Source organism: Diospyros lotus, chromosome 9 (assembly GCF_014633365.1).
Source record: "Diospyros lotus cultivar Yz01 chromosome 9, ASM1463336v1, whole genome shotgun sequence".
Lineage (NCBI taxonomy): Eukaryota > Viridiplantae > Streptophyta > Magnoliopsida > Ericales > Ebenaceae > Diospyros > Diospyros lotus.
In genome coordinates this window covers 35,498,443-35,515,160 of record NC_068346.1, presented here as the reverse complement: position 1 = coordinate 35,515,160, position 16,718 = coordinate 35,498,443, and the positions used below count along the sequence as shown (strand labels likewise).

The 16,718-nt window shown below is 33.8% G+C and overlaps 2 protein-coding genes across 9 annotated transcripts in view; both read right to left on the bottom strand.

Annotated features, from left to right (window-relative positions):
• Window positions 1–16,718, bottom strand: part of LOC127810087 (heavy metal-associated isoprenylated plant protein 2-like) — a 124,541-nt gene that overhangs the window by 22,176 nt on the left and 85,647 nt on the right. The window contains exons 1-4 of one of the 2 annotated variants that reach the window (XR_008025352.1): window positions 11,275–11,329; window positions 11,112–11,187; window positions 10,570–11,017; window positions 10,023–10,229 (exon numbers count right to left, since the gene is read on the bottom strand). Coding sequence is in view for 1 of the 2 variants with exons in the window: in XM_052349337.1 (XP_052205297.1) it covers window positions 11,173–11,187 (15 nt within the window). In the remaining variant the exon portion in view is untranslated. Of the gene's footprint in view, window positions 1–10,022; window positions 10,230–10,569; window positions 11,018–11,111; window positions 11,188–11,274; window positions 11,330–16,718 lie in introns of those variants that run through there. The other variant, XM_052349337.1, reaches the window with a different exon arrangement.
• Window positions 8,104–16,718, bottom strand: part of LOC127810086 (heavy metal-associated isoprenylated plant protein 43-like) — a 94,241-nt gene continuing 85,626 nt past the window's right edge. For 2 of the 7 annotated variants that reach the window (XR_008025344.1, XR_008025345.1), the window contains exon 4: window positions 8,819–9,396. Coding sequence is in view for 2 of the 7 variants with exons in the window: in XM_052349334.1 (XP_052205294.1) it covers window positions 9,957–10,016 (60 nt within the window). In the remaining 5 variants the exon portion in view is untranslated. The other 5 variants (XR_008025346.1, XR_008025348.1, XM_052349334.1 and 2 more) reach the window with 5 other exon arrangements.

Here is a 16,718-nt window from a genome sequence, read left to right as displayed (position 1 = left end):
CTTCATCTCTTTTTCATCTGTTTCCATGCATATTTACATTACTGCAGGTAACAGAGTCGAAGGTCTGCTAGAAAAGTAAGACTCAGATACTGAAAGCAGTCACAAAACTTAAAGGTATCAGCTTCATCATCTTCATTCAAATTTGATTCTGGACAATACTTTTCATTAGCATATGCTGAACAGGTATTGTAGAAGTATATGTGGATGAACAAAAGGGGATACTGAGGGCAAAACCAGCTCGATCATGAAGCTATCTAGGTAGCCGTTTAAAGCCCCGCATTTACAAAGGTTCCAAAATTTTATAATTTATATATTTTTTATTTTTTAATAATAAATATTTTTAAAAAAAATTGAGACCAAAATAAAATCTAACTTTCAGTCTAAATTTCCGAAGACACCCGGCCCAACAATCAATTTACAATGTTTTACGTTCTCTCTTTCTATTGTTCTCAATTTTTACCGTTTCTTCTTAAATATCTCATAGATTTTAAGATTGTAAATTTACTTTTTATTAGCGGTCCTAAAAAGATCTCATCATTCTCAATTTTTTCTTCTCATTTTTTATTTTTTGTTTGTTTATTGTAATAGGTTGTTTGATTTCTTTTAATCTTTTAAACATTATATTTTAGTTAAAAATTCACTATCATTAAACCTTAATTTTTTTTTCTTTTTTAATTTATAGAAATAATAGATTTATTTCATAGAAAGGTGCATTATTTATTTTTTATGAAAAAAAATTAATATTCTTGAGAAGGTCTCGACAAACTTTTTCGCCTAAAACTCGCAAGTTAGTTGAGCTGACTTTGGAAAGGGATAACACATGATTGTAACCGAACGGACTAAGTTTCCTAACTAAGACCACATTAATTAGTATGATAATTTTTTTTTTTAACTTTGTCCAATGACTTTTTAATTCTTTTAAGAACGCCAACTCTATCCCCCAATCAAAATAATTCTATACAGTCATAATTTTATGTACGAAGAATCCATACACTTGTAGTCTATATATAGTCATAATTTTATATATGAAGAATCCATGCACTTGTTGTCGTAAATACACTTGTATTTGCATTTGTATAATTATTTATTTATTTGTATAAAATTAACCATTTATATTAAAAATAAAAAAGCTGAAAAATTATTTATATTTATATTATATTTAGAATTGTATAATTACTTATTTAACCCGTAGTGTACATACATGTTATATATATTAGAGGGAAGGCTCATAAAAAAAAAATAAAAAATTTATTGAGTGACGTTTGACAAATCATATTTTACTTTTAATTTTTTAGACAAAACCATTAGTGTTGCAATAAAGTTGTTTAAAAAATTAGTTACTAAAATTTTGTTAATGTTTTGATGTTACAAAACCCTATTAATAAATTGTTTTTATAAAGCTTAATACATACGATGTCCTATCAACAATTAAAAAATATGACGTGTAGTCCTTGATGTGAAAAACGTCAAGATTCGATATCTTAACCATTAAAAATTATTGTTTTAAGTTCTTACCGTGACAGAAAATTAGTGTGTGTATAAATGCACTTGTTTTCGTGAGTGACACGGTACGTGAATGATCAGTTGTCGATATTTGAATAGGTTGACTGGTTTGTTATGCTCCCTCAATAATTAAAAAAAATATAATATTTGATCTCTAATATTAAAAAACGTTAAGAGTCCATATCTCAATTAATTGACGTGGGACCACCGTATGTATTAAGCCTTTTTATAAAAATATCTTTTATGTATCTTGTTTAAAAAATAAAAATTAACTATGATAATAAAATTTAATCCAATAACCTCTAAACAGTAACTGATTTTTTAAACAACTTTACTGTTACACAAAGTCTCATTTTATTTAAAATTTTATTTAAAAAAATATATAAAATAAACTCTTATGTTACTACCAACTGCGACCTAATGAACTTTCATTTAACCAAATGAACCGAATACTCATTCCAAGACCACATTAGTCATTATGATAGATTTTTTTTTTTTAATTTTGTCCAATGACTTTTTAATTCTTTTAAGAACACCAATTCTATCCCCAATCAAAATAATTCTACATAGTCCTAATTTTATATATGAAGAATCCATACACTTGTTGTCTATATAGTCATAATTTTATATATGAAGAATCCATACACTTGTATTTGCATTTGAATAATTATTTATGTTGAAGAAAAAAAAATAAGATGAGGAATAAACACAAGATGATCCAATCACAATCAAACACGAGATTTTACGTAGTGTTGTTGTCAAAATATAACAATTAAAATTTGTGATGTGGGGTCCACTCGAGCTCAGGGTCGGGTGAAGTTAGGTTGCAGTAAGATATGTCGCCTCAAGGGAGATTGCTGCTAGGATGCTTGCCGCAAAGATTCGCCACTAGCTCTCGCCACAAGCTCTAGCCGCAAGCCTTCGCCACTAGTTCTAGCCACAAGCTCTTGCCATAAGCTCTCGTCACTAGCTTTTGCCACAAGTTTAGCCATAAGGTTTTGCCACAAGGGTTCACCACAAGGTTTCGCCACTAGTTTTGCCACAAGCTTCGCCACAAGCTTTTGTCACAAAGCTTCGCCATAAGATTTTGCCACTAGATTTGCCACAAGCTTCGCCATAATCTTTTGTCACAAGGCTTCGCCACAAGCTTTACCACAAGCTTCGCCATAAGGCTTTACCACGAGCTTCGCCGCTAGGTTCGCCACAAGACTTGGCCTTCACCGCTAGGTTTGCCGCAAGACTTTACCTTCGCCGCTAGGCTCGTCGCAAGACTTTACCTTCACCGCTAGGCTCGCCGCAAGACTTTACCTTCACCGCTAGGCTCATGGTCATCGGCACCAGATTGCCACTAGGCGACTTGACCTTCGGGAGCTGTCTTATGCAAGAGCTATCATGTGATCACTTCACTTCTTTTCCACCTTCCTAGGGCCAGTTTACCTTAGGAAATCTGGGTTTGGCTAGTGGTCCAGCACGGGATTCCTACCAGAGGATCCGATGCCCATGCCCGCAGACTCACCTGGATCCCTCGTTTGAGTTCGATGCTATGCCTTTTTAGCTAGACCCGACTCCCTGGTTGATCTGGCGCCTAGGTCTCCCAGCAAACTCGGATGTCTGGTAGGAATCCCGAGCTGAGCCACTGGCCAAACCCAGATCCTTCGAGGTAGATTGGCCCACGAAAAGCATGAAAAGACAACAACCCTATGACAACTCTGCCATGACCCCGCTTATTGGAGTTGAGTCATCCAGTTGCAATCTGATGCCTATGACCACGAGTTAGCCCGGGATCACTAGAACATCCGATGTCTATACCCGCAGACTCATCCAGATCCCTCGCTTGAGTTGGGTGCTATGCCTTTTTGGCTAAACACAACTCCTTGGTAGATTTGGCACCTAGCTAGGTCTCCCAGCAAACTCAGATGTCTGATCGGAATCTCGTGCTAAACCACTGACCAAACCTAGATTCCCTGGAGTAAGCTAACCCCGAAAGACGGACATAGAGAACACAATAGCCAGAGCACTATGATCCATCATGGGATCACCGGATGCTCCAAAAACTGTGCCCATAGGCTCGTTGGGATCCATTGACTGAGTTCGGTGCTGTGCTCCCGAGCTAGACCCGACTCCTTAGCTGATCCGGCGCCTAAACCTCCCGGCAAGCTTGGACACCCGGCAAGAATTCCACAGCGGAGTCTATCTATCAAGGGTATGGTTGCCCAGAGATAATTTGGTACTCCAACCCCTGGTCGAAGTAAGATCTTTTTGGGCATTCTAAAACACTTGGTTGAGTCAAGGTGCTAGACCCGACTCCTTGGTTAATATTTTTACTCTTCAATTTCATCTAAAGACAAAACAGAAGAGTAAGGGGAAATTGTTGTGCCATGGAAAATTGATGGGAGAAAGTGAGGGATTTTTTTAAGCAAAAAGTAGAAAATCCTTTTTGGGAGAAAAGGCTGGCCGCAAAGGGCCCAGCTTGCGGCCGCTAGCTGGACTTGCAGCAGGGCAAAGTCTCGTGGCCAGCTGGTGCTGGTTGTAAGGGCCAACCTCGCGGCAAAGCTGGCTGCGAGCTGTTGGCCACGAGGCCTCACAGCCAGGCTAGCCGCAAGTTGGGTTAGCTGTTAGGACTAGCCTCGCAGCAGCTTGCCGCGAGCGGCCTCATGGCTATTTTCCCCCTATTTTTGGTAGATCCAGCCCACTCAATGATCGCCACGTGTTGACACCAGGTACCCTTGAGAATCGTGCCCTATAAATACCCAGCTATAGGACATTAATGAGGACTTTCAACTTCAGTAAACTCTAGACACTTTGAATGCACTTTTACTACTGTCGTGAATAGTCATTGGGATTCGGGACTGACTTTGGCATTGGAGGGTCTTTGCGGGGAAGATTCCCGCAAGCTTTCTAACCCATTTTCTCAGCATCAACAGGGTCGAATCCTTACGGCGAGCCTAGCAGCAAAGGTAAAGTCTTGCAGTGAGCCTAGCGGCGAAGGTTAAGTCTTGTGGCGAATCTAACGGTGAAGGTAAAGTCTTGCGGTGAACCTAGCGGCGAAGGCCAAGTCTTGTGGACAACCTAGTGACGAAGCTCATGGTAAAACCTTGTGGCGAAGCCTTGTGACAAAAGCTTGTGGCGAAGTCTTGTGGTAAAGTTAGTAGCGAAACCTTGTGACGAAGCCTTGTGACAAAAGCTTGTGGCAAATCTAGTGGCGAAACCTTGTGGCGAAGCCTTGTGGAAAAGCTAGTGGCAAAACCTTGTGGCGAAGCCTTGTGGAAAAGCTAGTGGCAAAACCTTGTGGCGAAGCCTTATGGAAAAAGCTAGTGGCAAGAGCTTGTGGTCAGAGCTAGTGGCGAATCCTTGCGGCGAGCATCCTAGGGGCAATCTCCCTTGAGGCGATCTCTTACGGCAACCTAACTTCACCCGACCCCGAGCTCGAGTGGACCCCACATCACAAATTTTAATTGTTGTATTTTGGCAACAACACGTAGAAAACTCTAAAAGGGAAAAATCACATCCGTTAGAACGATAGAGAAAAAATATCACTATGTAATAAAGTTTATAATTACAAAACCCAATATTCTCTCTCTTAATCCAAGTCCCAATTACATCTAATTCCTAACTCCCACAAGTGATTTGCTTTCCATGACTAACAAGCCAACCATCCTATTTATAGATTAGTTTACTTATTCAACAAGGTTAAGGTTTCCTTATCCATCAAAACTAAAGTTTCCTTACTTAACAACAATTTCCAACTGACTATAAAATAAGATTACAAACTAAACAAGAAACCAATTATGAATAGGAAATAATCTTCAAGACTAATTAGGATTTCTCGATGAAAATCCGACAATTTATTTACTCGTATAAAATTAATCATTTATATTAAAAATAAAAAACCCCAAAAATTATTTATATTTATATTATATTTAGAATTGTATAATTACTTATTTAATCTCTAGTGTACATAAATATACATACATGTTATATATATATATATATTAGAGGGATGGCTTGTGTTACATGCATATATATAAAAAAGTAAGAAATTTAAATAAAAATTTATTGACTGACGTTTGAGAGTCATATTTTACTTTTAATTTTTTAGACAAAACTTTAAAAAAAATAACCTTTAGCTTTGCTTGGAAGTATATTCCGTCCCATTATTAGATCCCAAAGTTTTGAGCTTGCAGTCACTTTGAGTTTTGAGTAAATTCACAAACTTCTTAAAGACCTCAAAAACTTGAGCTTTCTCGTTCAAAAAATAAATCCAAGTCATCCTTGTCAAATCATCAATAAAAAGGATGAAATGTTTATTGTTGCTAAAAGAAGTGGTACGTATAGGACTAGAAACATCAATGTGCACCAATTCAAGCTTCTCCTTGTCTCTCAAACCACCACTTTTTGGAAAATGTAGCTTGTGCATCTTTCCTTCTTGGCAACTTTCACAAATCTGGCCAAAGGAATCAAAACCAAGGAAATCTTCAACTATGTTAGAAAAACGCAAAATTTTCAAAGCTTTTCCATTATAGTGGCCAAAGCGTTGATGCCACTTTTTTGTTTTCTTCAACTTTAGCATTTAGAGCTTGATAGTAGAGAGAGTTGCCATTCAAAAAGAATGCGTTGTCAACCATATTGACCATTGCAATCTTTGCTCCTTGTGGGTCATAAATAGTACAAACATGATCTTTGAAAAACACAGAAAATTTGCTATGCATCAACTAAGCAATACTAAGCAAGTTTTGAAATAATCTTGGAACAAATATAACATTAGAGATTTTCTTTTCACCTTACTTAGTATGCATGATGACATTACCTTTACCTTCAGCTAGTATTGTTTCTTCATGTCCAAAGACCACCTTTGTCCTTATAGATTTGTCAATCTGGCTAAAAAGATCGAGATCTTTAGCCGTGTGGGTTGTGTAGCCACTATCAATAAGCCCTGAGTTTATATTTGTTTTAACAACATGAGAAGCTATAAACAAGAAAGTTGTTTTTTGCTTTTGATCATCTGTGCGATTTGCTTACTGCGGGGGCTATTAGGATGTTTGGTTTTGCTTGGCAGGATAAAACCTTTCAATATGACCATCATTCTCAGGATAATCACAATGGTAGACTTGTTTTTGGATCAACAATTTTTCTCAGCATGGTTGGTCTTTTAATTTGCAAAAATGGCAAGGAGGAAATTTTCCACTCCTTGATGCTCCTCCTTTTCCCTTACTCCCCTGATTTTTTGTTACCTTTCTATCATCCCTTGCAATAGGTTTTTTGCCTTTGAATTTGGCATTAAAGACACCTTCAACATGCTCCTCATCATGGATTGTATCCCTTTGCTTTTGGGCTTGTAATTTGCTCAGATACAAGAAGAGTACTCAAGTCATAAGACTTCTCTATGGTTGAGATCCACTACAAAAAAATTGATTTTTTGTGGTTGTTTTAAAATCGCCGCAAAACATGGAATTTTGCGGCAGTTTTAAAAAATCGTTGCAAAATTAAAAAATTTTAAATTTTAAAATTAAATTTTGCTGCGATTTTTGAAAAACCGCTATTAAATTTAGAAAATAATTTAATAATTAAAAAATAAAAATTAAATTTTCTGGAATTTTTGAAAAATCACGTCAAAATTTAGAAAATAATTTTAAAAAAAATTAAATAAACATTTGTAGCGGTTTTAAAAAAATGCTGCAAAATTCATTAAAAAATTAAATTTTGCGATGATTTTCTAAAAATAGTCTCAAAATTTAGAAAATAATTTGATAATTAAAAAATAAAAATTAAATTTTGCGGTAGTTTTGAAGAACCGCCGCTAAATTTATTTAAAAATTAAATTTTGTGGTGATTTTTGTAAAATTGCCAAAAAATTAGAAAATAATTTAATAATTAAAAAATTAAATTAAATTAATATTTGCGCCAGTTATTCAAAACCGTTGCAAAATTTTAGAAAATAAACTAATATTCACATTAAAAATATATAAAATTTTGATAATTTATAAAAAGAAAATTTAAAAAATATGTGAACTCTTCTTTTTATTTTTTAATCAATTAATTTAATTAATTTATTTTTAATAAATTCTATTATTCTTTTAAAAAATATGTTTTTAATTGAATCAATTAATTTATTTTTTAATTTATATTAAAAAAATTTAAAATATAATTCTAAAAAATAGTGGTTGGATTAGCATATAATTAATATGCACGAGTATATAACAAGAAGGCTTCGCAGATCGGATGCCTTTGTGTGCTCACTCGTGTACGGGAGGTCCTGGGTTCAAAACCGAGGAAGAAGGAAGGCAACTGGAATAAAATTTCAGCATTGCAAGTGGTGAGCGGATATGCAGCCAAGCAAGCATGCATGCGCGGGGAAACAACGACAATTTTGCTAAAGTTCAATTATTTGAGTGATTTTAGCATTTTTTAGCGACGATTCTGATACTTTCGCTAAATGTTTTAAAAATCTTCGCAAAATCTATTATTTCGTGGCGGCTATATTTGTGACGGTTTTCAAAATTACCGCTAAATCACTTTGTGACGGTTAAAACTGCCGCAAAATGTAAAAAAAGTTACCGCTAAATGCCAATTTTTTTGTAATGATCTTCGAAGACACTTACCATTATTTTTTCCACAACCCTTTGATTTGGAAAATCTTCACTAGCTAGTTTGATTTGGTTCACAATAGTCATCACTTTGGTAGTGTACTCTTTCCCAGAGTCTGAATCATTCATCTTCAACATCTCAAACTCTTTTTTGAGAGTTAGGAATTTAACAGTCTTCACTCTTGTGCTTCCTTCAAACTCCTCTTTCAAATTATTCCAATCTTTCTTGGCCGTGTCACACTTAATAATCCTAGCAAAAATAGGATTTGATAAAACAATATGAATACAAGATAAAAGCCTTCTCCTTATGTTGTTTTATTTGATTGAAGGTTGGATTTGCTCCCAATGCTGGAGGATCAACATCATTCAAAACAAAATCCCAAAGGCTAAGTGTTTTGAGATAGGATTGCAATTTAACAACCCAAAATTGGTAGTTGTCACCATTAAATTGGGGTGGGGGGTGGAAACACCAAAATTAGAAGACATGTTGTAAAGTATAAAATTGGAATTCTCTTTCTATCAAACAAAATCACAACCCTTTTAAATCTAAGACTTTGATACCACTGTTGAAAAAAATAATAAATGAAGGTTTTACAGAAGTAATAGTAAAGTCTCAATGTTATGTTTAAAAAAGGAGACAAAAATAAAAAGAAAATGTGAGAAGAAGAAAACAAGAACTTGAATTTCACACTTCTACAAAAGACAAAAATGAAGTCTTATTTATACAGAACTTAAATACATAACATCCATCAAATAAAAATTGAAAAGCTATAAATAAAACTTTAAATATGGGATGTTTTGCATTCCAAATTTGAATGCCAAACTTCGGTTAGAAATGAAAAATATAACGGTGGAGACTTAAATGAAAAACAGAAAATTAAACTAATTTTAATTAAAGAAAAATATCACAAATCTCGACAAAAACTCAGGTGCTGAAGGCAGTGGCAGAACTTGCAGGTATCAGCTTCGACCTTCAACTCATACTATTTATATGATTTATTTCAGAAACAACTTCTAGAAATGATTATTAAGACAAGATAGTTTAAGATTTTGATTGAATGCAGGTATTGAACAAGTATCGGTGGATGGTGACAAGGAGACGCTTACAGTGGTGGGGAAAGTTGATGCAGTTAAATTGACAAAGCAAGTGAGGAAGATTGGAAAGGCAGCAGAGATCATCAGTGTTGGTCCACCGAAACCAGATCCAAAACCCAAATCTCCAAAGCCTCTTCCTTCCTACTGCCATTGCACAGAATGTCAGCTTGTCGCCATTGCCATCGACCACAATGGTGGTCCTTCTTGTGCCATTCTGTGACAGAAAGTCATGCAATTGATACCAAGTTATGTAAATTCAGTGTGAAATGTGTGCAGTAAAAGGAGATTCAGCTTAAGCATGTAACATCTAAAGACCAAGTTGCTGACATATTTACTAAAGCTCTAAAGTTTGAAGATTTCTGCAAATTGAGAGTTGTTCTTGGAGTTGTTAAAGAGGGGGTGTTGAGAGATAAACTTGTATTAGTTATATTTAATAATCAGTATTTAGTAGTCTATATTGGTATGTGTAGTTTGCTACTAATTATGTGGTGAATATCCAAGAGTCACTTTTGTAGTCCTATAAATATTACTCACAATCAATCACAATCGTTAGAGGGTTCTGGAAATTTACAGAACTTCCTCCTCTATTTCGTCTCTCCAACACTGTAGTAGTCAGAACGCCGGAGCTGTGGCATTAATGCCTAAATATCAGCTACATGTTCTTCCAGAATTTCAGCCTCACCAGCTTCTTGCCTCAAACTACTGCCATGAAGGTAATACGGTAATAATACTTCACCTTTTGGTGCACTCATTCAAGTTTCCTTCATCTCTTGTTCATCTATTTCCATGCATAATTATATTACTGCAGATAACAGAGTTGAAGGTCAGCATCTCCTGCAAGAAATGCAAGCCTCAGATACTGAAAGCAGTCACGAAACTTGAAGGTATCAGCTTCATCATCTTCATTCAAATTTGATTCTGAACAATACTTTTCATTAGCACAGGCTGAACAGGTATTGTAGAAGTATATGTGGATGAACAGAAGGGGAACGTCGAAAGTAGAGCCACACCTCGACCATGAAGTCATCAAAGCGGTCACCTAAGTCCCTGCAATTAGGAAGACCTCAAAATTTTATAATTTTATATATTTTTTATTATTTTTTTAATAATAAATATTTTATTAAAAAATTGAGCCCAAAATAAAATTTAACTTTCAGTTTAAATTTTCACAAACACCCAATCCAACAATCAATTTACAACGTTTTGTCTTCTCTATTTTTTTCTTCTCAATTTTTACCTTCTCTCTCTCCATTGTTTCTAATTTCTTTTCTCAATTTTTGTCATTTTTTCTTGAATATCTCATTGATTTTAAGATTATAAATTTATTTTTAATTATAAATCTTTCAATTACTGCCCAAAAAAAAAATTCCAGTGTTTCAACAATTACCAATTTTCTCTTCTCAACTGAACTCACAAGCAGCTACTGCCATCTTATTTAGTTCTACAGAATGATGATAAATTAACTGTTTGCAGAAGATCTAGCATGGAATCTCTTGGCCGAATCAACAGATCCTGCTCGCAGTTGCATGGCTTTCTCTCACAGAACGGAGCAGTAGGGGTCACCATATGGCTCATAGCGCACCTCGACAAGGTGGCAGGGATTGCAATAAGGAGGCAGAGGAGCTGGAGGAGGATTTCCAGGCTCAGGCTGCTTCTTCTCTGGAGGATTCTTCTTGGGAGGATTTGCAGGCTCCGGCTTTGGCTTTGATTCACTAACACTGCCCAAAACTGCGGTCTTCCCAGTCTTCCTCACTTGCTTTGCTACTTGAATTGGATCAACGTCCCCAACCACCTTCAGTATCCCCTTCTGTTCATCCACAATACTTCTACAATACCTGTTCAGCATGTGCTTATAAATTTGTCTTAAAATAATCAAAAGTGTATTGTTCATAATCAAATTTGAATGAAGATGATGAACCTAGCTGATACCTTCAAGTTTTGTGACTGCTTTCAGTATCTGAGTCTTGTATTTCTCGCAGGAGATGCAGACCTTCAACTCTGTTACCTGCAGTAATGTAAATATGCATGGAAACAGATGAACAAGAGATGAAGGAAACTTGAATGAGTGCACCAAAAGGTGAAGTATTATTACCGTATTACCTTCATGGCAGTAGTTTGAGGCAAGAAACTGGATATTGAACTTGTGGCTTCATTTCATTCCTATTTGTACACCTCAAGATAACTCGCTGTTTAAGGGTTATTGGAAGACCTTGACTATGTGAAGGTGGCCTCCATGTGAGCTTAGACCCCATATGGTAAGAAATGTCAGAAAAGCTAGTGAAAGGGCATTATTGGTCTACAAGTTGGCAATAGTACGAAATGAGCCAATGAAAGAGTACCTTCAATAACATGTTTTGCACCTGGCCTTTGAATTTTCTAAGCAAGATGTTTAGTGACTGGCCTTTTGCTCTTACAGGCAATAGTAAGATTACAAAATACTTAATTCTCACTTAATTTTTAATTTTCAGACTTAATTCTTAATTTTATTGATTAGGGAATTCAGCCCTTTTTTTATTTAGTTTTAATTTTAAATTATTATTTATTGTTGTTATATTTAATAATAATTACTAATGGAATAAGTTCATTTTGAAGACTCAGTCAATAAAGTGATATGAACTTGCCAACTAAAAGGTTGAGAGTCTATATCTATAGAGATGTTACATCAATCAATTGACGACGAGGAGCTTTGCTTATTGATAGTGATTTTTGATAGTGATTTTTGGCAAGTGCAGGGATCGCACATGAAATAAAATAGTGAGTAAAAGTATTGTTTTTACAAAAATTGATGGATAATTATTAAAATTATATTAAATTAAATGTTATTTAAATAATTAATTAAATAATAAATTAATTAATTTAAGAAAATAAAATAAAATAATAACACATAAAATAAATATGAACAAGTTTAAGTTTTTGAAAACATTATGGTATTTCAATTTCATCCAAATAATCTAATTTAATTTAAATGGTTGATGATTTAAATTTAATTATTCATGTAAAGATAATTAATCACATAAGTCAAATTTTTACTTATGTTCTAATTATATTTCTATGGTGTTTATTATCTAGATCAAGTTACAGATTTTTTCTTTTAGTTTAAATCTATATCAACATATCAATCAAATATTGGTGAAGTATTTGATAGCATTAAGCACAATAATAAACACTTGCATAAATAAAAAAAATCAATTCATGAAAATCAAATTATTATATTTAAGTTACATCAAAACGCCTTAGTTATAGAGTTTAGTTCATATTACAAATGATAAAATTCATAACAAAATAAAAGATCATAAATATAGAATTTAAAGGAAATGGAAGAAAAGAATAAATTTTTTTTGATGTATAGAATTTCTTTTATCAAAAATATTATCACCAATTCTTAAAGAAATACAAGAAATCTTCCACCAAGAATGATTCAATTCTCCAATATCCTTTAAGCTTTCTCACCTACAACTCTCCAATTTTTTAACCTTCCTTCTCTTTTTATACTCATCACTTTCATCTTTTCCTTAATTTTCTCCTTAAAACATGAAGCAAACTATACCTATGCCCACTCAAAATTTTAAGTCCCACACTCAAGGAAAATTATAAAATAATTCCTCAAAATATCAAGAATTATAATTTAGAGATTTTTGTAATATATATGGGCTTAATTTGATTAGACTTTTGGGCTAGGCTTCTTTGGTCAATTTGATCCTAATTCTTTAAGAGATAAGAAGCTCTAAACAACTTAAAAAGGCTCATTAATTCATTTACAAATCAGTCCAACTTGGAGAAAATGGAATGAAAAAATCGTTGGTAATACAGATTTTTTTACATCTTTGATCTTTTGTCACTCTAACAGCCATAACTTTCTGTAGAAAATTCAGATTTACGCATTGTTTGAAGCGTAGAAAAGTAGGCATATAGGGTTTTCATATATATATATATATATATTTAAAATTTTTAGAAATTTCAATTAATCCAGTTTTTATTTTTAATCAAACCCTTGAGTAGCGAAAATTTATAATTTTTGTTGTTCTTACTTTTTCTTCAAATCCTGTCAACATAATAAATTACCTAAAATTAATATATAAAACATATAAAAATATGAGAATTAAACATAAAATTAAGAAATATTAGCACATCACTTGTCAAATAAACTTTTATTTAAATTTTTTAATTTTTTTATATATACGAGCCATACCTCTAATATATATAACATGTATGTACATTTATGTACACTAGGGGTTAAATAAGTAATTATACAATTCTAAATATAATATAAATATAAATGTAAATAATTTTTCAGGTCTTTTATTTTGAATATAAATGGTTAATTTTATACAAGCAAATAAATAATTATACAAATGCAAATTCAAGTGTATTTACAACTACAAGTGTACGGATTCTTCATATATAAATTTACGACTATGTAGAATTATTTTTGATTAGGGAGAGAGTCGGTGCTCTTAATATAATTAAAAAGTTGTTGGACAAAGTTAAAAAAAAAAAATCTATCATAATGACTAATGTGGCCTTTAGGAATGAGTATTCGGTCGGCTCGGCTATAGTCATGTGTTACCCCTTCCTAGAGCCGGCTCAACCAATTTGGGGGACTTAGGTAAAAAAGTTTGTCTAGAACTTCTCAAGAGTATTAATTTTTTTTATAAAAAAATAAATAATACACCTTTCTACGAAAAAATTTCATCATTTCATTAAATTAAAAAAAAAAAGTTAAAGTTTAACGATAGTAAATTTTCAACTAAAATATAATGTCTGAGAGATCAAAATAAATCAAACAACCTACTATAATAAACAAAAAAAGGGTAAAAATTGAGAAGAGAGAATTGGGAACATTGAGATTTTTTTTAGGGCTAAAATTGAATGATTTATAATAAAAAAGAAATTTAGAGTCTTAAAGTCTATGGGATATTCAAGAAGAAACGGTAAAAATTGATAACAATGGGAAGAGAGAACCTAAAAATTGGGAAGAAAAAACGTTGTAAATTGATTGTTGGACTGGGTGTCTGTGAAAATTTGAACTGAAAGTTGGATTTTATTTTGGGTTCAAATTTTTCTTAATAAAATATTTATTATTAGAAAGAAAAAATAAAAAAATATATAAATTATAAAATTTTAGGATGTTCATAAATGCAGGGCCTTAGGTGGCCACCTAAATGACTTCATGCACGAGCCAACTTTGTTTGTATTTAATAAAGGGAAAAGGGAACAAATGGAGTATGGCCATGGAAACAAATCCACCGCCACACTTAAGCTTAGAAATAGGGAACTATGTATGCATTTTGATCAATCAATCAAAGAAAATCAAGTTATTCAAAAGTCAAATCTCCATCTTTTGTAAATTGTTTATTTCTTCTTCAACTTTCATAGCCTTTCAATTTGAGTACCACTCTTCTAGCTCCTCAAAATTACTCCTTCCAAAATTCACTAGTCCATTCCTAACCAACTTTCACAAAATTAACTCATTCCATTCAACCAAATACTAGTTGTATTAGAGCTATGTTCGATATTTATTGGGCGTAAGCTTACATAATGGTCGATGCATTCCGCTCATTCATTCCAATTCCAACTTTTAACAGCAACAACTATGATTTTTGGTCTATCAAAATAAAGACGTACTTTTGTGCCCAAAATTTGTGGGATGTCGTTAATAATGGGTACACTAACCCAGATGATATTTCCATTTTATCTGCGATATAAAAGAAGGAACTAAAAAAGAATGAACAAAAATATTCTCTACCTCTCCTAGCTTTACAAATGAGCCTGACCAATGAATACTTTCTGAGGATCATGGGAGCAGAAACTGCAAAAGCGACTTGGGATGAGTTGTAGGAGGAGTTCAAGGCCACAGTGACAAGGTACGAACTTGAAAACTTCAAACCTTGAGAAGAAAGTTTAATTGAAAATCTAAAAATGAAAGATTCTGAGACTACAAAACAATATTACTCTAGGGTGGATAAAGTGGTAAATGTAACATCCCCCATCGAGCGATAGGAATGATCGGAACAACTTACCCTTATGGGCCTACGCGAACTTCCCAGGGGGATCACCCATCCTTGGATTTCCCCAGGTCAAGCACGCTTAACCCTGGTGTTCTTTGCATGCATTCAACCCAAAAGGTATCTGGCTGGTGTTGTTTCATTCCTTACTTATCCTCAATATATACTATTCTCCTCTAGGCTCCTGGGGTATTACATTCCCCCCCCCCCTTGAGCACATGATGTTCTCGTCATACGACCTTACAATTGGTCCCAAATCTCTCATCTTACATGGCCGATGTGGGATTCGCCTAAGGTGCCTACATGCACCCCCCTTAGGGACTTAGTGTCCTCGCTGAGGTTTGCCCTACCACCGCCACAATATTTTAATGTTAATTATTCTGCTGTGTTGTATTATGTCACATTTAGTTTAAGATTATTGATCTTGATAGTTAAACGGGCTAGACTGGGGTTCTCGGGGTTTGTATCTGCATGTGAACATTGTTTTTGATACACCGTGTGTGTTGAACTTGGAGGAAAAAAAAAACCGGGAATTGCCTTATAATTAATGACGCGCCCGTGTAAGGCAGGGTGTTACAGTTTCCCTTGGCTCTTTGTTATTCATGCCTTCGTATATTGATCTTGTCGTAATTTTCCTTTGCTATATACTTGCTGAGTCTTGTGGTTCACCTTTACTTCTTTTGTCATTCCAAGAAAAAAGGAGAATAATTAATTGGGGTGAATTCTGATAGATGTGTACAGAGATATCCCAGCCTCAAAGGTCCATGGGTGTAGTTTTGAGGGTACGAGTAAAGGGCTTCATGATGTATCTAAAGTTAGTGCCCTTGTTTATTTTAAAAAATGTATGGGTTGTAAACCCGAGCTTATAATGTAAATAAAGATGTATAATGTTGATTTTGGCTCCTATTGATAGTGAGCAAATATGGGAATGAAAAGAATTTTTGGCAAATTTGGGGTAATATTTATATCTGTATCCATTTTAAATAGACATTCTCTCGGACTTCCTATGCTAGCGAGTATTCTGGGAACGGACCCTGACACTAATCGCGACAAAAAGTTAGCGCGTATATGAATGTGCTTGTTTTTGTGAGTGACACGTCATGTAGATAAGCAATTGACAATATTTGAATAGGTTGATTGATTTGTTGTGCTCCATTAACAATTAAAAATTATAGTATTTGATCCCTAATGTAAAAAAATGTCAAGATTCTAAATCTCAACTAATTGTTAAGGGAGCACTGTATATATTAATGTAGTGTTTGTTAATCAAGATATAGACAAAAAAAAAAAAAAAAAAGATATGTAAAGCATTCCCAACAAATGTGTTTTCTATGGTGTTTACTAAATTTATCTAGTGACTCTTGAAAAAGAAGTCACGTGATTTCTTATTTGGGTTTTTTTCAGATAATTTATCTCTCCTCCCTTCTAAATAAATTTATCTTGGTCCTTATAGATAAAAAAAAAAACACACATGTCCTCCAGTACATTCCAAAAAAATTTACAAACAGTTTGATAAAAATTTTAGAATACT